The sequence below is a fragment of the Mustela erminea genome, chromosome 2 (genome assembly GCF_009829155.1).
Source record: "Mustela erminea isolate mMusErm1 chromosome 2, mMusErm1.Pri, whole genome shotgun sequence".
NCBI classification, from domain to species: domain Eukaryota; kingdom Metazoa; phylum Chordata; class Mammalia; order Carnivora; family Mustelidae; genus Mustela; species Mustela erminea.
Genome location: NC_045615.1, coordinates 43,888,437 through 43,912,139, shown reverse-complemented (window position 1 = coordinate 43,912,139; position 23,703 = coordinate 43,888,437). Strand labels below are relative to the sequence as shown.

At 48.1% G+C, this 23,703-nt stretch overlaps 1 protein-coding gene across 1 annotated transcript; it reads left to right on the top strand.

Moving 5' to 3' along the window:
• Positions 1-4,135: 4,135 nt before the first annotated feature.
• NKX6-1 (NK6 homeobox 1) lies at positions 4,136-9,310 on the top strand. The gene is made up of 3 exons (XM_032332763.1): positions 4,136-4,880; positions 6,609-6,781; positions 9,032-9,310. The coding sequence occupies exons 1-3, from the start codon at positions 4,214-4,216 to the stop codon at positions 9,290-9,292; spliced, it is 1,101 nt and encodes a 366-aa protein (XP_032188654.1). The 5' UTR covers positions 4,136-4,213; the 3' UTR covers positions 9,293-9,310.
• Positions 9,311-23,703: the final 14,393 nt, after the last annotated feature.

Below are 23,703 nucleotides of genomic sequence, written 5' to 3'. Positions count from 1 at the left end.
AGCAGCAGGCTCACAACAGTAAACTTGAAAACTGCTTCGGTTGTTCACAGGCTCGAGAAAGTCAAAGGAGGCGTGTAGCTTTTCTCATCCCTATCATTTTAGCTTTTTTTTTTTTCCAACCTCAGAATTTGCTAACACTCTTTCATTTTTTTTCAATTAAAATGCAAATCGTTCGCTTTCAAACACAGCCCCCTCCCCCAAATATATATTATTGCAGAGATGCGAGGGGGGTGTCGCAACCACGTGTTACACGTTCTACCCTAGAGTATACTCTTAGTCGGACTTAGCGAAGTCCGACTTTATTAGGTCATGGGCAGAAAAACGTGCTGGTCCTGGGGATTCCTAAGGGAAAGTCCAGACTCTCTAGGGCGTCTGTAAGCCACGTGCAGGACAGCCCCGACCAGAAACGGGCCTCCCTGGTCAGCATCGGGATCCGTTCTTCTGAGACTCTGCCCCTAAGGTGGTTTAAGTTCTGTGGGGGTAGGGCCATCTCTCCCCGCGAGTGACAAGAGGAGACCACCCCCCACCCCCTCAAGACATCCCTGGCTCTTCCCGCTCCCAGCTGGAGACAGACGGAGCAAATCGATGACAACAAGCACCAGGCAGGCAGGAGGCACCCACCTTCCTTCAGCGCAGCGCAGTGTGTATCTGGAATACAAGCTGCCCCACGCGGGTTTTGGGCACCCATGGTTCACCCCTGGGATCGAGGTACACAGACCCCAGAATTGTTTTATTGTCACAAGAAAAAAATGCTGCTATTTTAATTCATCGATGTGAATGATAAATAAAAGCAAACGATGGAGACGCCTTGCACCCAGCTTTGCAACTATTTACCAATGTCAGTTAAGCCAGAGTTGACTGGATGGAGTTGAATGTCTCTCTCATATTTCTCTGTCTCTTTACTTCACTTCACCCCATATCAGATACTAAATTTACAAAAGGAGAATATCCAATTCTTTCTCGGGTCACAATATTTGCATGAAATGAAAGGGGGATCGTTTTTGGAAACTGGAATCTTTGGGGATCACTGGCCTCCCCCCCCCGCCCCATTCCTACCTAGTCTTGAGAATGCGGTGTACAGGGGGAATGTGAGGAGGTCGCTGGTGGCCCAGGAGCGGGGTTCAGGAAGTAGATTGTGTGCCACTGTCAACTGGGAGTCTGCGACGTAGGGAAAAGTTTAGTTTGTAACGAAGCAAGAGGCAGAGGGGCCCCAGCAACTCTGCCCGGCTGGGCTCCCCACCTCCTCCTTCTGTCCCAGTCTTTTGGCCAAAATGGCAGGGTGCTGGGGTTTAGACCCATAGCCTAGCAGAGCATCCTCCCTCATAGGAAAATGCAGATGGTCCCTGCATGAACTCTCTTCTCCCCGGACTCAGCATAATTCACGTGGAGGCAGGAAATCACCTTCCTTCCGGTCAGAGTCTAATGTCTGAGAAGGGATTGATTTAACCCAGTCTTGAAGTTAATGCAGGAGGCTGGAGAGGGAAGAGGGGGACCAAATAAAAACAAAATTACTTTTATTTCAGAAATGAATGATAAAAGTGGCAAAGGGTAAACAAAGACATTAAAACAAACAAACAAACTCAAGCTCTAGCTGACACCTTAAAAAGACCAAAGCTAGAAATGAGGGCTATCAAAACAGAATAAGCCCTCCTGGCTTTTGGTACTTGGACCCGTATGAGTGCTTTGGCACTCGCAGTCAGGATGGTGCCGCCCAGACTTTATTCTTGAGCGATTTATTTCTAAGAATTAAGTTTGGACTTAATGATCTCATCCAAATTGCTCTAGTGAGTACCCCTCACTGGTGTGTTACTTCAACATGCTGAAATCTCAAAACTGTGCAAAGGTCTTCCTCCTCATTTGCACAGCTCAACCCTGCTAGCAATTTCAAGCTCCTTCTACAAGGAAGCAGGATTGGAAGATAGAAAGGGAATAAAGGAAATGACTCTCCAACTCCTAAATCTTAGACATCCCATCAACACAGCCCAGAAACCTGAACATCTCCATCTTTCAAAACAACTCTGGTGTTCAGGGGAAGGGGCCAGAGTTTTGGAGACCGTTTTCAAAAACTTACAGTATAAGGGGGGAGAGGGGTACCCAGATACTTCTTTATATAGATTTTCCTTTTGGTGGTTCTGCTCCAGTGTAAACGCATAACAAATAACGACAATAATCAAAGGAAAGAAAAGTTAGGGGGGAAAAGGAAGAGTTCACTCCTCTCAGGTCTAAACATCACCTGAAAAACAAATATACTCCCATTAAGCTGATTCTGTGCTCCGAGTAATCCTATAAATGATAACATTGCGGAGAAACCTAGGAATGAAAAGAAAAGTAACGAAGAACGAACAGAGAGGGAAAGAGGGAGGTGGCAAAAATGGAAGAGGACGATCCTTGGGCCTACTAGGGGATTAAGGGCATCTATAGGCTTAAGGAGCAACAAATTAATTTACACAATTCTGGGAGAGCCCAGATGGCCTTTAATTAATCCCTTCAAAAGAAGGAGCTAGGCCGGGGCTGCGCCGGCTGCCCGCTCCATTAGCTCCATTTTACAAGGGACCAGACTGTTCGAGGTGAGGCGTCTCGAGCTGGTAGGCGAAAGGGGGGTGGATAGGGTGACGCGAGCAGGCGAGCGGGGAGGCGAGGGAAGAATATGAACTGCTTTTCCATAAAAGGTCTGGGTTTTCATTATTCTTCTCTTTAAAAAGTAATACCCTCTCCGTCTCTGCTCCCCCCTCTACTTTTCCATTTTATTTAACACAATTAATTGAGGCGTCCACTGGCCCCAAGGCGGAACCGCACCACTCGCCAGGCCCCACCCCCTGACCCCACCCACAGAAGGGATGGATGAGGGAGGAGGCGGGAACCTAGCGGGCGAGGCCCTACGGCTCGCCCTCCTCAGCCAATCAGAGGGTGCGGCGCTCCGGAGTGGGCGTGCCCCAGAGGCGACGCGAGTCCCGAGACTGCGCGCAATTGGAGACAGTGGTTACGCCCCCTGCCTGCACCCCGCTCCTCGGCCCCGCCCCCCCGGCCGCCTCCGAGTGACGTCTCTCAAAGTTCTCATTTTGGACCCCCCTTCCCCCTCCTTTTCGTCCCCCCAGCTAAAGAGGGGTAGGGAGTGATGCAAATGTTTTATTACCTTTGAGAGCTTCATCTGAACTGTCAGGCCCGGAGGGAGGAGAGGAGAGAGAGGGAGTGGAAGAGCCGGAGAGGGTCAGCTTGGCCAGAGGACAGGACTTAGAAGAACGAGCCTGTAAAGCCGCGAAGAAAATGCGAGAGAGGAGAGGCAAAGGCGGAGAGTGAGAAGAAGAGAGGGTGCTGCGGGGGTGGGGCGGGGGTCGCCAGGCCCGTTTGCAGAAGTGGACATACGGACGGAGCCGTAGCCGAAGCCATCAGACTTTTCACACTTAAGTCTTTGTTTTTCTGTCTTTCTTTCTTTTTTTTTTTTTTTTCCCCCTCACCCTTTTTTCTTTTCAATATTGCAACTCTAGTGCCCCGTGGCCCAGAGGGGAAGGCGGGTTGGCGCGCCGAATTCGGGAACGGCGGGGATTGGTGGCACTGCCCTTTCTGGCGCCCCAGCCCCGGGCAGAGCCAGCGGAGGAAGCCCGCCCAGAGGCGAGATCCTCCTGCGGGCTGGATGCGCTCTCTCCCCGCGAGCAGCGAGCGCCGAGTGCGAATCAGCCTCGCGGCGAAAGAACAGGGCAGTCAAATAAGATTAGAGGAGTGCGTCCGGCGGAACCTGGAGTCCTTTGAACCACCCCAGAGAAAGCGAGCCAGTCCCCCTACTCCAACATCGAAGTGGAGATTCGGTGACTCTTAACTTTGTTGCAAACTCTGGGGCCGGTCTGGGTTTTGCTTTGCTTATTTCTCCCGGGGAGAAGATGAGAAGTAGAGATCATTGAGAGGCGAGGAGAAGTAAAGAGAGAAGAGACTGAGACGGAGTCCACGACTCTGGGAGCGAAAGGACAGCCAAACTCGCCCGGACGCCCGCTGATCTCGGCGAGCCACCGCCTCTCCAGTGGCGTGTTTGGACATTTCTGCTGCGCAGCTTCGAGAGCAACTCTCGGCGGCGGCGTTCCCGGCCCAGTTGGCAGGTCGCCTCTGGGAGCGCGGAGCTACTCTTCGCTCGCGCCCTCGGCACTCCTCGCTTTCCTGAGCCCCACCGGGGCACCCGCCGGCGCCCTCGCTGAGTGGCTGCGGGCTCCGGCCTGGCCGTGGGATGTTAGCGGTGGGGGCGATGGAGGGCACCCGGCAGAGCGCGTTCCTGCTCAGCAGCCCTCCCCTGGCTGCCCTGCACAGCATGGCCGAAATGAAGACCCCTCTGTACCCCGCGGCGTACCCCCCCTTGCCCGCCGGCCCCCCCTCTTCTTCCTCCTCCTCGTCCTCCTCGTCGTCGCCCTCTCCGCCTTTGGGTGCCCACAACCCAGGCAGCCTGAAGCCCCCGACCACGGGGGGGCTCTCATCCCTGGGCAGCCCCCCACAGCAGCTCTCGGCCGCCACCCCCCACGGCATCAACGACATCCTGAGCCGGCCCTCCATGCCCGTGGCCTCAGGGGCCGCCCTGCCCTCCGCCTCGCCCTCGGGTTCCTCCTCCTCCTCCTCGTCCACCTCCGCTTCCTCCGCTTCGGCAGCTGCAGCGGCGGCTGCAGCCGCTGCAGCCGCCGCCTCATCCCCAGCGGGGCTGCTGGCTGGCCTGCCCCGCTTCAGCAGCCTGAGTCCGCCGCCGCCGCCGCCTGGGCTCTACTTCAGCCCCAGCGCAGCGGCCGTGGCCGCGGTAGGTCGGTACCCCAAGCCGCTGGCCGAGCTGCCCGGCCGGACGCCCATTTTCTGGCCAGGAGTTATGCAGAGCCCACCCTGGAGGGACGCCCGCCTGGCCTGCACCCCTCGTGAGTACAATCGCCTGAGAACAGTTGTGCGCGTTCTACCCGCTCTCGGGTCATGTCTTCTGATGTGCATGGGGGATCCGTGCACCCTCTTGGCTCCCCAGTAGTTTGGCAGCACCAGAATCGCACGATTTAGGCTCTGCCAGGGCATTCATTGAGGGACTCTGACTTCCCTGAGCTCGCTTCCAAGTGCCCCCTCCCCCCCAAGTCTTGGGCACGCCTCGAGGAGCGGTTGTGCATGAGTCCGTGTTGAAAACGCGGTGCTAGGCATGTGTCTCACCCGAGGCCCCGGCTACTTTGGAACCGCCTAACTGCAACCTCAGGCCCTGCTTGGGTTTAAGAGGTGGGAAGGGCAGGAGAGGCTATTGAGCCCCGGGCTACATCCCCTCTTTCCTGGCTCCCGCCTGTCTGCCAGGGCCCCACTCCACCTACGCCAGCCGAACTGGCCTCTCTGCGAACAGGCGGGGGACCACAGCGGCAAGCCCTCCACGGCCCTGGCCGGAGTGCGTGTACTTGCATGTACATCTCGGCCCAGGGTGTCCCTACCTAACCTCTTCGCCTTCGAGGAGCTCCCCCACCCCCACCCTAGTACAGTCGGTCCGGGTGAGCTCATTGAAGACAAGTCCGCGGCAGCCGCAGTAGCGAGCTCAGTCACTTCGGGCCACTCCCCTCTGCTGGGCTCTCACTTTCCCACCTGCCTCGGCCCTGGGAAGGTGGGGTGGGGGTGGCGAAGGGCCGGGACTTCTTGGGCCTGGGAATTCTGAGAGGCATCTTGGCCCTCAACATCCTAACATGAAAATGAACCAGAGGTAGAACGAGGTGGCGGCAGCACTGGGGAATATACACATCCCACCAAGATCTTGCTTGAAACCAACTAACTGTGTTGCCCCGAGATCAGTCCAATCTTCTGGGTAGCTGGCCACCGCCGAGGAGGCTCCTAGTCTTCCAGGTGTAGTTCGAGGCCCAGCCTAGGTTTTTCTCTTGCTCCGGTCTTTGCTCTTGACCCAGTCCCCCAAGTTTCCATTAATTCTCCAGACCTCTTTCGTGTGGGTGAGCGGCAGTCAACTAAGGGAAGTTGCGGGAGCCAAGTAGAGGCTCCCTTGGGAATGGAGGGCTGCCGGACTGGTGCGGGTGTCGGGGAGACGCTATTGTATTCGTTTTGATGGCCGTGTAGGGACCGCCAACAAAGGCGGTACCCCCTCCCCCTCGGCCGCAGCGGCGTTTGACTTGGGGGCGATTTAGCTCTCTTGTGTGCAAAAAACAAGGCGCCCTTTGTTGTGCGGGCACAGGTTAGGAAGGCGCTCAAGGGAAAGAAAGAAAGAAAGAAAACAAAACAAAACAAAATAAAACAAAACTAGTCATCCTCAAGCAAAGTCTTCGGGGCTGAGCGAGCACTGTCTGGACTGGGAGGCTAGACGGGCCTTTATCCCGCATTCTTCAATTTACTGGGGCCTGGTGATTTCGGCTCCGGCAAACTTCAGCAATGCGCTCCCTGTTGGACGTCTCTGTTCGGCAGGTTATTTACTGCTGCTCCAAACACACCCGGCTTTTTAAAACAGGTGGGCGTAAAAAGGCAAAGGGAGGCGCGCAGCGGGACTGGAAGCGCCGGACACTTCTGACGTCTGCTGCGGAATAAGCTTGCCCCCCAAAACTTAGTGTTTTGAGTTGTTCTCAGTGGAGCCGCTTGTAACCGATTGTTTTTCTCCTTCCCTTGTTTATCTGTTCTCGCAGATCAAGGATCCATTTTGCTGGACAAAGACGGGAAGAGAAAACACACAAGACCCACGTTTTCTGGCCAGCAGATCTTCGCTCTGGAGAAGACTTTCGAACAAACGAAATACTTGGCGGGGCCCGAGAGGGCTCGCTTGGCCTATTCGCTGGGGATGACGGAGAGTCAGGTCAAGGTGAGTAGCAGACCTTACAAACCTCGAGGGATGGTCTCCTAATCCCCAACTCGCGCGCACGCGCGGACACACACACACACACACACACACACGCGCGCGCGCGCGCGCGCGCGCGCGCACACACCCCTCTAACAAACAGCCGCTTGGGGGGTGCGGATCTGAGGAGCCTGGGGAGAAGATGAAATCAGCGAAGGGGGTGGGAGTGGGGGTTACAAAGGCCCTGGGGTCTCGAGGCGGGCAAACTGTTGATGAACAAAAGGAATCAAGCCCCCGCCTTTGAAATTAGGTTAATCTAGATAGCAGCATGTGCTGGGGGAACTCGCCATTATTGGAGAATAAAAGCATGACCGAAATATCAGCCCTTAGAATAGATCACACCAGTTAGATAGCTTCTATGTACTCTGTAAGGATATTCAAGCCTTTGTTTGTCAATTCAAGCTCCGCTAGTCATATCATTTTCTGATGTAGATCAGCCTTATAGTGCTACTATATTAACTTGCAGGTTTTTTTAAAAAAAATGCACAGGATGCAGCCGTTTAGCAGGGGTGAATCTGCTTTTAGTTTAGCTGAGGACTATAACTTTGGAATAGTAATTTTCCAAATGAATTGACAAGATTATTATTGTATTATGAAAGAATTCTGTCTATCAACAGATTTATACTATTTTACCGTTTGTGACAACAATTTATAATTAAAATGTCACTTAGCTTATAATTGAGTTGTACAGTATATTTCCAGGGAATCAAATTTGAGAAATCTTTTCCTGAAAAATAAAAGGATTGAACGAGTAGGTAAATTAAAACTAGTGGTTTCCTATATTTCCAGTATTCTCTTTTGTGTCCCTTCTTCAATTTATTATATTTGGTATTTTTGGAGGGGAAGGAGCATAAGTCTGTTTTCATTAGTAATCTTGTTGCTCCTTAAATTAAGTGGGAATAACTGTTAGCCACGTCTGCTGGTTAGAGTGTATTTCCCCCGGGGGCAAGCATCATAAAATGCATTTCAGGGGTGATTTTGTACGTGACCATTAGAATACCATCACAGTTAAAATTATTTTTGCAATGTTTGGTACAGAGCCTACCACAGTAATCTGGAAGTCTTCATTTGTCACCGTAAATATGTCTGTGTGGCTAGAAGTGAATTATTATAGCTGTATAAGGAAAATAAAAATCACTTTCTTAACAATTCGGATTCTCTAGATAAAATACATAACAGATGAGAAAATGGATGAGAATCATAAAAAGAGGATAGTATCTTTTGGAAATTGGTTGCTGATGCTTTAGGTTAAATTATGTATATCAAACATGGTGTCACACATCATGAATAGCTTAAAATATTTGTTATATAAAATGTCTTGGAGAAGAACAATATTAAAATAATATTTGAAAGACTAGGCATGCTAACAGTGGAAAATAATGTAATAAGCCAAATTTCACTTTAAAAAATAACTAATCAAAATTCCAGCTTGATGTTTGGTTTTATGACAAACCATAGAGAAAGACTCACACGCAAACTACTGGTTTTAGCTCATCTATTCAATATTTTCAAGCGTTTATGTTTATTATTATTAGTGATTTGAGGTTTCTGTTTTAGCAAATCTTTCTTTTTTTTTTTTTTTAACTTTAAATGGTACATTACAAGTGTAAACGGGAAGGGGAGTGTTTACCTACCATGTTTGTGTGGATTCAGACTTGAGATCTGAGAAACAGACAAATATCCAAAAATGAAAAGGAGAACAGAAGTAATTGGAGCAAATGCCGTGCTTTCTTTCCCACAAATCACACTAAAAAGCAAGCACACTTCAAGTTGTTTGCAAGTCTTAGTCTAAGAAAGGAAACAACAAATAAAATCACAAAGTCTTTATGAAGCAAACTTAGGAAGGTAAGTTTTGTACTTCAAACTACAAAGTAGGAAAGCGGACTCGTTTTTAGGGAAGTTTTAAGTTTCCAAGTTTTTTCTCTTCGGAGACAGCTCACTGACAACGTCTATACACTTGTGTTACTATCGCTATGGTAACGGCGGTCACTCCGCTGGTGCCCGACGCTCGGAGGAAGCTGGGGCGTTGGAGACTGACTTTGACGGCCGGAACAAGGGAGGTCTCTGAGCGAGGGTCGCAGGCCGTCAGGGGCCCGCCCGCTGGAGCGACCCGGGGATCTTGGGGAAGCAGCCTTGCCTGAATCCGCTCGCCTTCAATTCCTGTCCTCCCCCGCCCGCCCCGGTTCCCCTCTCCTCCCCTCTCCTGGCCCCCAGGTCTGGTTCCAGAACCGCCGGACCAAGTGGAGGAAGAAGCACGCGGCCGAGATGGCCACGGCCAAGAAGAAGCAGGATTCGGAGACCGAGCGGCTCAAGGGCGCCTCGGAGAACGAGGAGGAGGACGACGACTACAACAAGCCCCTGGACCCCAACTCGGACGACGAGAAGATCACGCAGCTGCTGAAGAAGCACAAGTCGAACGGCGGCGGCGGCGGCGGCCTCCTGCTGCACGCGTCGGAGAACGAGAGCTCGTCCTGAGCGCCCGCCGCCCCCCACCCCCACACCCCCACCCCCGCTCCCACCGGCGCCTGCCGGGCCTCCGGCCCCCGCCCCGGGGACAGCGCGCGCCCCGCCTGCCCGCCCCTTGGGGCTCGGAGGACCCCGCCCCGCCCGCCGGGGCCCTTTGCTATTTTCTAAGATGTACATATCTATTTTTTTAACCTGGAAGTTGAGGGGGGCGGGGGAGAGCGAGAGAGAGCGAGAGAGAGAGACTCGGGGGTTGATCAGAAGGCAGAAAAGACGTCGAAAATCACTGCATAGATGAGGCAACTGAAACTCGCGGCTGGGCCACTCTCGCAGCCCCGCTTGGTCCCCTAGACCCGTCCCCACGGCGGGAGCTGCGGGAGTCCCCGCACCGCCCCTTCCAGCCTGGGCCCCCAGCGGCCGGCCGGGGCGGGGCGCGGAGAGGTGTTCTTGAAGGCTCCGCACCCGCCGCAGGGACCTCAGAGCCTCGCGGGCGGGCGACCGCCACAGATGGGAGGAGAGAGGGAGGCTTCTCCCCCCACAAACTGCTGTGCCGACTAAAGCAACCTGTTGAAGGCTCTTTGTAAATAAATCGTGAGTCACACTGACTAGAAGTTACTTTATTGTGAATATTTAAAATGTAAAATGCTTTTTTGAATTTGGTATAAGAAGATGGCCCTCCTTCTTCCTTCACCCTGCCCTCTTTTAAAAGCTACTCAAACCCTACGTCTCCCTTTTATTTTGAACTTAATTTGAGAAGCGAGTCAAGAATGTTCTCCACCCCCCACTCCTCTCCCGGTTTGGATTTGTTCAATCTCACTTTTCCCTTTGTCCCTCGTTGCTCGTCCCTGACCACCCCCTGGCTCCGCGCCCCGCTCCCGCCTCCAGGACTTGAAGTAGAAGATGTGGAACCAGGGAAGGCCTCAGACCCGCCTCTCCTTTCCTCTCTGAAATTGCACAGTCGTTTGTTGCTATTTATTAGTGATTTAAAGAAAGTATTGGGGAGGGAGGGGCTACAATAGCTTGTATTTAATTTAATTCCTTTCTGATAAAAATGCGTGTTAAAGTAGATGGTGGGAATTGTTACAACTGCTCTGGGTCAGAAACATAAAAATCCATTTAGTTGCTGTAATTGAATTTGAAGTGTTTTGTATCATAAGAATACTATAGACTATGTATATTGTTTTCTTTTTTAAGCTAATAATGGTGATATATTAGCAACTTTAACCTTTATTAATTTATATAAGGAATTTGGTTTGTAAAGAGAAGAGACCCCCCCCCTTGCAAGACCAGTTAAATGTAATGCACTTTCTGTTTCAAAGGATAAATCAAATTAAAAAACAGTTTGAAGACATTTGTTGCCTTGAATGGAAGGGTACAGATCATTTGATCTCACCAGAGTTCTCAAAAGTCAAGATCACAAAATTATTATATTGGTTCCTTGGGTAGAATAGCTGCTGTTTATTTATTTATTTATTTGAGTGGGGTCACAATCTCCTTCTCTTGGATTAGGAAGATAAAAGAAATGTAGCCCCACTCGTGGGGCTTCTTGAAGAGACTTGTTTAACCGGCTGCTTCTGATGTCTGTGTTGTCTAATTTTTCCCTGATCACTTTTTCCTTCTGGAAGAAGTCCCCGGAGGGGACTCATTTCCATATATCCAAGATAGCTCCTTGGTGGAGCCCTAGATCCTGTAGCTGGGAGGAGGCAGAGGAGCTTGCTGGCGCAGCAGCACTGCTGGTTTGATGCTAACATTTATCCACGCCTTGCAGCTTGTAAGAATGTAGAAGTTGTTGGAAAGACAGGGATCTTGATTTTGCTAACCATTACAATAAAGGATGAATTTAAAGAAAGCTTCTTCTAACTGTGCGAAAGTCTTTAGGGTTATGGAATCGATGTCAAAGCTTCTGCAGCCAAATTTGCAGGGGGAAAAAAAAAGGAATCCTACCTAGGGAGAGGGCTGTATCACTGTCTTGGGATCTTTTTGTTTTCAGACACTCAGTTATAGGCTCGGTGAAATATAGTTATCCCCTTAGTGTTTCAGGTTAATGAGCTTGTGTTCAAAGAGAGAAAAATCAATAGAATTCAGTAGATTCTTCAGGCTAGCGTTAGGTAAAGAAAGTGTGGGTCTGTTTTGTTCCCTTGAAAATAAAATTAAAAAAAAAAAACTGAGGAAACTAGGAATGAGATTGCCTGAAGGAAATTATTATAGATTATATTCCTTATGGCATGATGTAATAGAAAGGATGCAAATCTGCTCTATTTCTTTTCTCTGGTTTGTCTCTGAAGTTCCCAATAAGTTTTAAACTTCTGAATTTCTGTATTCTTAGCAAGACTGTGGTGTGTATCCTATAGAGAGGCAGCTATTTCAAAAGAGGTTTTGCTGTGCTGGGGTGATGTAATTTGAATCTTAGTTGTAAATAATAAGAATTTCCTTCCTTCCTTCCCTCCTTCTTCTCTTCCTTCCTCCCTTCCTTCCTTTCTCTCTCCCTCCCTCTCTCCTTTCTCTCTTTTGATGAAAGAGCCTGGGAAGGGATGTTGTGGAACGTCTATTACCATAAACTGCACTTTATTATTTGTTAAATTGCAACAAATGCAAGTGTCTTGTCTACTTTATTACTACTTTTTAACCTTTTTTTGCCTTGAAAAGCCAAGCAACTTTTTACTTATTACTTCTACCTAAGAAAACAAAAATTCACAAGATAATTACAAATGCTCTTCTTGGAATTTAATAATAACAACTCTTACTATTGTTGTTAGGAGTAAGAGTAATATAGTAGTATTGATCATAGAAACGTGGATCCAAGACTGAAGCTTTCTCTCAAGAAGCAAATAAGGTTACTGTATTTATTCCAAATTAGAAATTTGGAAAGACCTCTTCTAATTCCTTTAGGAAGCATTCTCTTTGAGCACTTCACCTTTACATTGAGAGCATCTGAGAAATGTGAGTTGGTGACCTGGCCTCTGCCCTACAGGCAATTATATGGAAGGCAGACAGGGTCTTCCAGCTTATTGTAAAGTGCTCTGAGTTGTGTAGGCAGCAGCCAGAGTTGGGCTCTGGGGCCACGCTGCACTGGCATTCGTTCCCTTTTTTCGGTTGACTGCAGCAGTGACTTGATTTTTCCAGTTAATTTACTTCCACCCAGGATTCCAGCTGGCCACCAGTTGCGACTGGCTCCATAAAACTGGGAATGAAGGATAAGTGGATGGGGGGGGCGACACTTGACTTAGGTGTTCCTTTATACTGGTTGGTTTGAATTGGGTCTGTGTAGGTGCAACAAGAATTTTTTTTAAAGAGTTAGCATGGTGGGGAAGCTGAGGAAACAGCTCAAGTAAGGCAGAGTAAGAATCATTTTCCATTTTGGCTCAAAATTTTTATGACATTAACCAGCATTAAACATCTGATTAAGGCTGCCACCCAGACATTATGGCTAAAGAGGTCATGATTTAAAAACAAAGTAACAGGAAGTGACCTGATGAAATACTTTTATTTTAAAATATTCCTACTTTTATTGAGATATAATTGCTATATAACATTGTATCCATTTAAGGTATAATATAATAATTTGATATACATTTATATATTGTGAAACAATCACCATAATAAGTCTAATTAACATCCATCACCTCACATAGTTACAATTTTCTTCCTTGTGATAAAAACTTTTAAGATCTGGGGTGCCTCGGTGGCTCAGTTGGTTAAGCGACTGTCTTCAGCTCAGGTCATGATCCTGGAGTCCCAGGATTGAGTCCCACATCAGGCCTCAGCAGGGAGTCTGCTTCTCTCTCTGACCCTCTCCCCTCTCATGCTCTCTCTCTCCACTCTCTCTCTTAAGTAAATAAAATCTAAAAAAAAAAAATTAAGATCTACTTTCTTAACAACCTTGAAATATACAATAGTTAACTATAGTCACCATTACATCACCAGATGTTTGCTACCTTTGACCACTATAACCTTCTCCCCCCCCCCCCCCCACCCCACAGTCAACCTCTACTTTTAAAAATGCTTGCAGGCAACAAAATGTCAACATGGAAACATGAGAAATGAGAAAAACAAGGATTTTTGTGTGTGTAGTGAAAGGAAGGGTAAACCTGCTTTTTCATTTTTGTTTTATAGTGTGTGTGTCTGTTTCTTTTTCTGAAAAGAGAGTCAGTGAGGTTGGTTGAGAGATATAGAATGAAAGGGAAGGGCCCTATACGGGTCTTTCAGATGTCCCAACAGCGTTTACAATTCACAGCTTCTACAGAGTTATTTTCCTAGTCTCCAGAGTCTAAGCTCAGTTCTCCATTGGTGGCTAACCTCTTCAGTTCACATTCAGAGGATTCAGTAACTTCAGTTCTAAGTTACTCTATACCTTCTTTCCCAGAATTTGTGGTATGGTGAGTGGCTTTCCGAGTTTGCAAGCACTTTAATCCACTTTTCCTTTCACTCCTTGGGAGACAGTGGGAAGGGGGAAACAGAAAACCACTCATTCTTTTCTGGAAGGATGTGCATTTCGTCATTGCTGAGTGTGCAGGCCATTTGGACTGGAGGCCTGCTCTTCTTGGAAATAATGTGCTAGGCAACAGAGTCTGAGGGTGTGTTTGAAACATTTTGGAGCCGAATGTCATGTACATGAGTACGTTATTAGACCAGCATCAAGTTGGCTAGATCTGCACTGTTTTGTCCTGTATGCTGGTCATCAGTGGACACAAACACACACACACACACACACACACACACACACACACACACACACACACACACTGGAGAGGTGAAATTCCACTTGGGAACTCCTAGCACTGAATAGCTTAAAGAGACAGTGGCTCCTTTGTTAATCATTGACAATACGATCATGTAATAACAACAGAGGTAAGCAGTTGATTTCATCTATAAACTCTATTTTAACCTAGTTTGAACAGCTTTCTCCACACTAAATTTCCTTGCTCTTACCACACACCGAGATACGTGCCCAAATGCTCTTCTCCCCTCCTCCGTATGACTGTTTTTTTAAAAAGCCAGTTCCTTAGTACACTTCCCTTTTTTGACAGGAAAGTCTGTATTTTGTTCTGCAGTATTTAGACTGCAAGCTTCACAGAGAAATACATTCTTTTTAACGTAGCCGTTTCTCAGATCTGCAGAAAACACAGTCGTACTGCCCTTCCCCACTGTTAATGTAAAGTCTGACTAGGGAGCAGAGCAATGGTGTGAGGGGATGACAAAGGGACATGGGGCTGTTTTCCTGAATTCTGGCCTTCAGCATTCCATAGATTGGCTTGGAGTTGCTCCACAAACTGGAAAGTTTTTCTGAGCGTCTCAGTTCTCTCTCTACTCTTCCTCTTTCATCCAGCAGATCATTTATGCCAAAGATGAAATGTCTACATATGCATCCTTTGTTTTCTGGCCCTGACAAAATGTGTTCATTGAACACTGCACTTGAAGACTTGGAAAAGTAGAGCATGATGTCTCTGTGGTGTTTCATATCTAGCGGAGCCTGGCCAGGAGTCTGAAGCAGAAGCCTCATCCAGAGCTTCTATTTTAGTGTATTTTGAATACTAATATCTAGTTGGAATGAAGATACATTCAAAGATGGATCCCTTCTTCATCCTAGGGAAAGAAAGAGTTTTTTCTACCTAATTGAAAATGAGCATTATTTTTATAGAGGAGCCCTACCACTTCTCTAATGTGATTGCCTCTATCTATCTTGATAAAGCCAAAAGAAATGTTAAAATATAATTATACCATATATTTGCTTATTACAAGGGAGACAGATATAACAGATTGAGAAAGAAAACCAGCACACCTCTATAATATAGTTTTATTTTTGGATATGCAAAAATTATGTAAAAATTGTTAATCACCTATAAATTATTTGGGATCTGTCTGTTTGTATAGATCACAGAAAGGCAAGGTTGCTGAAAATCTATTAACTTTATTACCAGATGGTCTAACCACCTGCAAATGAAGGCATCCAAGTTTTCATGCCTCAAATATGAGCCTTCTCCATAGGTGCATGGTTTGTAGTAATTCCTCTAGTCATCATGGGTAGCTGTGATTCTGATGCTTGAGGCTATATGGCTCAGCTCTATTTTTTTTTTTTTTTTGGCTTAGCTCTTGAAAAGGAATTGTAAACATTTTTCCCCTGCATACCACCCCTGCCCCCCACCACTGGATTTTTCTTTTTTCTTCTTTGAGCCCCTTACTTGGTTTGTAAGAATTTGCCTAATTTTCTCCCAAATCCAAATGGTCTCAAGTGAATTAGAGGGTCTGAGTAATGTTTTACCTTTGCCACAATCAGATCACATAGTGGTTGAGAGTTGGACTGGGAAGCCAGATTATCTGATATGAACTGCAGTTCTATCACTGACTGGTTGTGTGATCTTGGTCAAATGACTCTATCTCTCTATGCCTCAGTTTTCTCATATGTAAGATGGAGATAACTGTATCTAATCCATAAGATTGTTAGGGGAATTAAATGGATTAATATAGCGAAGTTCTTAGGACAGTGCCCAGCAAATAGTAAGCTATGCAATTTTTAGCCATTATCATCACTATCATAACCATCATGAAAAGCCCAGTCTCCAGTTGCTCCTAGCTTAGACCCTGCTGTCTTGTGCAGGATAAATATTCAATTGAGGAAAGGTTATGAAAAGTGAAAGTGGGAAGAGAAGTAAGCAAGGGACATATTCTTTTTATGTGAAACTTAAAGGCTAACTACTAGTAGTCGTTTTCAAATATTTCTAAAAATTGCTTGATATTCCTTCCTTTTAAAGGTGGAGCCGTGGGGCACCTGGGTGGCTCAGTGGGTTAAAGCCTCTGCCTTCAGCTCAGGTCCTGATCCCAGGGTCCTGGGATCTAGCCCCGCATCTGGCTTTCTGCTTGGTAGGGAGGCTGCTCGCCCACCCTCCCCCAACTGCTTCTCTGCCTACTTGTGATCTCTGTCAAATAAATAAATACAATCTTAAAAAAAAAAAAAAAAAGGTGGAGCCTAATCTCCCTCTTCTTGAGTGTGGCTGTATCTAGTGACTTTAATGAGCAAAGTACAGCAGAAGCATTGGTGTATGACTGGGTCATAAAAGGCATTATGGCTCCTTCCTCTCTCTCTCTCACACACACTCACTCTGGGGGAAGTCAGCTGCTGTGAGGACCTGTTGTGAGGACACTCAAGCAGCCCCATGGAGAACTCCATCTGGTAAGGAAGTGAGGCCTCTGCCAAAATTCAGTCCTAATCTGCAAGGAGTGTGAACATGGTGGCACTCCAGCCCACTCAAACTTTCACATGACTGTAGACTTGGCCCACATCTTGACTGCAGCCATATGAACCTCAAGGCAGAGTCACCCATCCAAGCTCTCCATGATTCCTTACACAGATTCCTTGCCCATGATGTGAGATAATCAGTGCTTATTGTTTTAAACCATTACATTTGAGGATAAGTTGTTATGTAGCATAACTAACTAATACAGTATTTAACAGACCTATCTCTGTTCTCTGAATAAAGAGTAGTGTATTGAAGACAGACTCTTGAGGAAGGCATCTTTCATGATTGCTTCAAGTCATTTGAAAACGCCGCCAGAATGATCCCATGTGGCATGAAAGAAGCCTTTGGGTAACTTCAGCAGGGTCTAAAAACTTGAGCCCTATTGCTGTTTCTATTTCTTGGTGGTAACTTGACCCCCAAAAAGTCACTTAACTTAGATAATCTTTCATTTCCTTATCTATAAAGTCATCTTAATAATAATTACTACTCACAAAAAAATGAAACAAGAAGAAACCAGAGAGGGAGACAAACCATAAGAGACTCTTAATCCCAGGAAACAAACTGAGGGTTGCTGGAGGGAAGGGCGGTGGGAGGGATGGGGTGGCTAGGTGATGGACATTGGGGAGGGTATGGTATGTGTTGCAGTGAGTGCTGTGATTTGTGTAAGACTGATGAATCACAAACCTGTAACCCTGAAACAAAGAATACATTATATGTTAATTTTAAAAAGTAAAAAAAAAAAAAAAAATTACTACCTCACAAAGTTGCAAAAGCAAAAGGGCTTCATAAAGTATAAAGTAGCACATAAATGTAAGAGGGGATGACTATCCTGTAATATAGATGTATAGTTTGGTTAAACGTGTCATACTGTTGTTTCCCATAAAGGAATCTCAGACATGGAAAAAGCCTGAATCTGGCTTTGCAGGGCCATATTATTTCTCTCTCCATGGACCATGTCCCAGATACACTTCCAGCTTTACTCAGACTGGTTGGGTGCTGGGAAACCTAGAGGGGGGAAAACTCAGGAAAAGAAAAAAAAAAAGGTACAAAGGGACCCTGGATTTCAAGTTAGGACTGAGGATTTGGAATTGGAAATACTTTGGAATTTGGAATACTTTGAGAGCTAGGGACATGACTCTGTTTCCAAGACAGTCCAGGTGGCAAGAAGGCAGGAAAGAGAAGTGAGTGATAGATGCTGTAGCTGTTGCTGGTTCTTTAGGATTAAGGAAGAGAGGCAGCAAGCCCCTAGAAAAACAAAAGGACCCTCCCCCATAACGCCTGACCCCAAAGTCAGGAGAGCTCTTAATTCAGAAGAAATCTCCTGTAGACCTTGCTCCTTCCAGGGAGCTTGGACATTATTTGCCAACTGAAGTTAATGGGCACAAAGCTCCTTCTCCCTGCCTGCCTGCCTACTTGACTCTTGCATACCCATTCCAACAGAAGAGCACAGAGAAGTCAGTGCACCCTGGGAATAATAAAAGCTGAAAATACAGCTGAAGATTGGGCTTCATTGCCTCTGGTGTAAGAAACCATCCCGGTGCCTGTCTAGGTAGTCTGTTAAAAGCAATTACAGAGAAAAGGGACTGCAAAGGCAAATATGAAATCAGCACATTGTCATTAACTTCCATGAGATAGAGAGTAAGGCAGAAGTGGATTAATTCAGGGGCCTTGCTTTTAGTACCCTTAAGATGACTGACTATATCAGCCAAGGACCCATGCTCTACCTGGAGATCATGATGGCTTCCAGGTAAACAGTCTGACCACCTCCCTCCCTCCCTTCCTCTGTCTTACCTTCTCTCTCTCCTTTTCTTCTTCCTCTTCCTTCTCCGCCTATCCCCTTTCTCTTTCTGTATAGTGCTGTGCCATTTCACCCAGGGGAAGAATGTGCCTCAGGGAGATGTGAAAGACCAGAGTGGGTGACAGTTTGGAAAAGCCGTAATTGTATTACCTCTTGGAAAACTGAAACCCAGAATAGCTGGACTGCAAGGGCACAGGACTCTACAGTCCTTGCCTACTGTTGTATCCCCAGGATGTTGTACAGTGCCTGGCATGAAAAGAGTATTCAAGGAACATTTCTTGAGTGTCTGCACTCCTGTTGGAGCACACACACACACACCCACACAATGAAGCCACGGGGGAACTTTGCATTCTCTTGGGGGGGGGGTATTTTGTTTTTCTCTTAAAGATTTAAAAAAAAAAGATAGACCTGTAATGTAACCCTTTCTCTTCTCCCAGCCTGGAAGCAGAGAAATGATCTCCAAACTATCAGGAGTCTCTTTTAGTTGTGAATATATATGTAAATATCTGACAAACTGCTGTAAAAACAAGCACACACAGCTTAAGTAGAAAATGGGGGAGTTCAATGCAAAGATTTTCCTTGGGAAAAATGGAAGATCAAGTAGGGGGTATTATAATACATTCATTTATCAGCTCACAACAGCTACTTCAAAATAAAATCTTCAGTACAATCATCATTTGTAGAAACAGTACAATCCAATCATCATTTGTAGAAATGTATGTTACTTTCCAAGGCACATGAGTGAAAATAATGCATAAAGCAATAAATAAGAGGAGGACTTACTGGCCATTTAAAATACTCTTTGCAGTTGAGATTCATGTCTCTTTCACTGATCCCATCAGAGAGTCGATACCAAACTTAGATCTCCAGCAATATTTTCCCTGAGACAAAAATTTAGGATGATATAAATTAATACAACTAACTTGTACATATTTTAACGAGGCTTCCCTCTAAGACTTGGAAACATTTCTCTTGACCACCGTCCATCTGCCTGTCTGTCTCATGCCCGGTTCAGTACCTGAAAAGTCTGGATGCACTGTGGAGACCTTTGCACCTTTAGATCTCCCTTTGTGGTGGACTGATTTTAGAGGTTGTGTGAGGCTAAGAAGCCTGAAGTAGAACCTGGGGCAGTTAGGTGGTGGTGGGGCTGGAGTCAACTTTCTTTTACCCTGTAGGCCAAGGTTACAATTAAGGCTGTTTTCTTTAGCCCACTCCCTCTCCGTTCCCCTAGAACAGGGAAATTAGGAGCTCCTGGTTTTTTTGTTTTTTTTTTTGTTTGTTTGTTTGTTTATTCTTTCCAGTTAGCCACTGTATTGAAAGTCAACTGTCAATGACCATTTCTGTTTCCAAGGGGAAGGTTTTAAAAAACTGTTTTCCCCCTGATGGTAATGAACACATTTAGGATCCAAGGAGAAGAAGAAATGAGTAAGTGCAGACCTCAGGTCTTTTAAGTAAGACTATAAAATGGGCAGTACCTACCACTCTGCCATTCCTTATCCCCACTCCCTCCCCAAAGGGAGCATTCTTCCACTGGTAAGGGCTTCCTTGGCTTCATCCTTCAACTCCTTTTCTTCAGTATTTTTTTGAGGCCCAGGCAGCCTAGAAAAGCCCTGTGTGTGTGGTGCCTTCACTCCCTTGAAATCTGGGGGTCCTTTACCCAGAGAGCGGTAGGTTTGGGGGTCTCAGTTCTACAGGTGAAGTCTGGGCTCTCTTACTTTACCTGACTTTATGCAGCTGGGCGGAAGTTTTGCTTCCCTTTCAAGGAGCTGTTTCCCGGATTCCACCTCTCACCTGATACTGGCCCAAAGAAGGCTCTCTTTAAAGAGCTGGGTCTGTAAAGGAGCAGAGAACGAGGATACTTGGCTTTCCTAGGGAGAAAAGGGCCATATTTGGAGAGGAAAGATTTCCCAGGCTGGGACATCTCTTCTTAAGGTTAAAATCTGGAACGTGCTCAATGCTCTCATCTATGGGCTAGGGCTGCAGTAATCTCCCGGAATGTCTGGCCCCAGGCCTCCCACCACTTACCCTTCAGGTGAGGGGAGAAGGGAGGTGCCCTAGGGCCTAAAGGCCTGGACCTCCCAGAGACCATCCTATTCCAAAAGGACCTGGAAAGAAAAGATGCGGAGTTTGAGGGTCTGAGGCTCCCTTTGAATCACAGGCAGAGGTCAGAAGGAGACAAATCAGAATTTGTCTTGATTACATGGGAAGACAGTTTAAAAAACGCTGTTTGCCTGTGTCATTCCATTTGCTCTGAAAGGGTTTCCTATACACAGGCTCAAGCTGGCTCCTCTCCCATCGTTCTAATTTGCACACTCTGGGTTCCTGAGTCTACCATTGGAAAGGGAGGCAAGGGAGCAAGAGGGCAAGAGCTGTCTGCAGGGTGGAGCTTAATGGTGGTACTTCTTACATGGGTGATGCCAGGACTTTGGCAATAGGGGCCCACTGAATGGGTTTGCTTATGGATACCTTTAAGCCCAGAGGGTGGTGCCTCTGAGGACACTTGCACACCCCACTTGCCCAGGAAGCGCATGCCTACACACAGAGGAACAGGTGCTGTAGGATCTGGATCCTTCCAGGAGATCCCCCTAGAGCCAGAAAGAGCACCGGTGGCCGCTGCCTTCTGCCATCGAACTGCTCCTTGTTTTAGACGCCCTTCTTCTTGTGTTCTCTTTGTGGTTTGGATTGAGCTAAAATCCAGTCACTGGACAGCGGGTCTCAGGGAACTCATTTCCACACAGCTGCAGACACTTCCTACCACATTCTCTCTTTGGGGGATCGCAGGGCCCAGGAAATTCGAGAGAATTCGGACGTGGCAGGCACCGTATTTCCCTTTCTGGTCCCGGTTCTGCCTTTGGCAAATTCCTTATCGAGCCCAGCTGGACGAAGGCCTTTTTTGATTCAGGACCCTGACCGCCACGCCTGGCCCCAGTTCACTCGTAACTGGGGCAGGGTCGACCTCGGACTCCTCACCCTGGTAGCTGGGCACGCGCCTGTGGGGCCTGTGGGCTCCACCTGCCTTTGCCAGGTGTGCTCGATCAGTTGGAGACCCTCCCCTATGAAGGTCTCCCGCTAACAAGAGAGGGTTTGAGCAGCACCCCCTCCCCCCGGGAGTCCCTAAAAGTTCTCTGGCACTCTCTGTCCTTGATACTGCCTTCCTCAGGACGGACGCCATTCCTGCCGAGGCACCTGACATTCCGGCTTCAGAGCGGAACAAAATCGGGGCGTCCGGGGCAGAGCTGATCACCGGCAGCTCCCTCGTTCGTTTCCACCTCGAGTTTTTAGCCCGACCTTGGAGAAGCGCGCTGAGCCTCGGAAGTCTGACCTCGGAAACCAGCATGTTGGCCCACCCGGCCCCGGGCGCACCCCGCTGCAAGCTGGGCCGCTCGTTCCGGCGCTTCGGATCCCGGCCCGGGATATCCCCACAGAGGCCGAGCGCGCCCCCTGCAGGCCGGGCGGGCCTCAGATGCCCGCGAGCGCCCCAGGTGCAGCCCCCAGTGCCGCCTGCACCTTTCCTGCCCCCCACCTGCGGGAATGGTCGGTTTTGGGGGGCCTCCTGGGGCCACTGAGCTCCAGCCCTGGGCAGCGGTTGCCGGGTCCGGCAATCTGCAGACGAGTGGGGGCCTTCTTCCCCGAGCTGCTGGGCACCCAGATGCCCCGCTCACGCTTCCGCGGAGTAGTAGTTCTCCGTCTTCTCGCCCCGCTGCCTGGCTTGACGATGAAACCACGAAGGCCGCCGCAACTACGCTGGACCTCACCATTTAAAAAAAGCTACCAAAAGACGTGTTTAGAGAAGTGAGTGCACGCGTGTGTCCATGTGTTTTCACACACACACACATCCCCGATTCCTCCCCTCATTCCTGCCTCCACCTCCCTCCCCTCCCAGCTCCCACTAGGTATGTTCTAGAACAGATACAGGTTGCCTGCGCCGTCCACCAGCTGTCTCGAACATCCGTTACAAATCTCCGCGAGGGACGGAAACAGCTGTTCGAGCAGAGGCTGGAAGCCCTGGCGGCGGGTGCGGCGCTGCGGGACGCACCCCACCCCAGCGCGGCGCCCGCAGAGAGGGCCCCTGCGGGTCGCAAATGATTTCCGAGACCGCAGGTACCTCAGGCCGAAGAGCACCGCGACGCGGTCCGAAATGCGCGAGGTGGGGGTGTTCCGCGGTTTCTCTGGTCCTGCGTTACCCACCTTGGCCCTTTGTTCTTATTCCACCACCCACTACGCTCGGGGAGGGGGCCTCTCCTCCTCCGCTGTCCTCGTCCGCTGGAGGTGAAGGTTTGCGCCGGTGCCTCTGGTCGCGAGCGCGCCGAGCGGGAGCGGGTGTTAGGGCGCGGCGCGGTGGCGGGGCACGGCAGGCGCAGAGCTGGGGAGCTGCCCGGTGCCCCTCTCGGAAACCCCGTGAGCGAGCGCGTTCGAGCTGTCCCTTCCGAGACAAGGAGGAAGGCAGGGCCGCCTTCAGTTACAAATAAGTTTTATATTGTTTGCTTATATTTTACTAGATACACACGCACGTGATTAAAACAAATTTAAACAGGACAAAAGGACGCCCATGCAAGCAGGCATCTGAATATATTCTGTTGGGTTCCTTATCTAAAAAGAGTCTGAACTCTTGGATCTCTGGGCTCAGAAGGGCTCTCAGGGGTCCATGTGCCACAGAACTGGGAGGATCATTTCCTGAACCATCCGCATCCACCGACCGTTTCTCACTTGGTGGTTTCTCATCGCCTCTGCTCAGCCGCAGTTCGCCTTGCGGTTCCCGGGAGAGCCGCCACTTTTCCTGCCCTGTTCTAGTGGAGCATAGCCAGCCCTCTGTAACTTCCGAAGTCAGGGATCTGGTATCAAACTCGCATTATTGACTATCCCGATGGCTAATGTGGGCGAGGGGCGTATGGGGAAAGAAGCGGCTTCGTTTTTCTTTTTTTCATTTCCCCCATTCCCTTCACATTGAACATTACGAATGGTTAATAAAATGTAGTTTGCGACCGTAATATGGGGACGGATTGGTCCCAATAAATGTCACAAGATATAAGACAGAAAAGTACCCTGCAACTGTATGCGGGACTGTATTGCTCTCATTTTTGGCTACGGGATGCACTGAAATAACCTGTTAACACACACCAAAGTGCATCCCTATAATAACCTCCTCAATCATTTATTAAAAGTCGTGTCAACCAGGCCCGTATAATTCATTTCTATGCAAATATATCAATGTCAGGCCATTAGTGTATTGCTCAGGTTTTTATTAAAGTGCATTCTTTTTAATTCAGCCCCGTAAAATACGAGCCCCATTGCTCAAGAATTATAGCAACTATTAGAGTAACATATGGGCAACATGCACTCAGAAAATAAAAACCAACAGATAAAGTGGCAGGGTCACATCGCAGGAGCAA

Coding starts and splice junctions, on each gene's coding strand:
- NKX6-1 (XM_032332763.1), top strand. CDS start 4,214: ATGTTAGCGGTGGGGGCGATGGAGGGCACCCGGCAGAGCGCGTTCCTG. Junction 4,881..6,608: donor CCGCCTGGCCTGCACCCCTC/GTGAGTACAATC, acceptor CTGTTCTCGCAG/ATCAAGGATCCATTTTGCTG. Junction 6,782..9,031: donor TGACGGAGAGTCAGGTCAAG/GTGAGTAGCAGA, acceptor CCTGGCCCCCAG/GTCTGGTTCCAGAACCGCCG.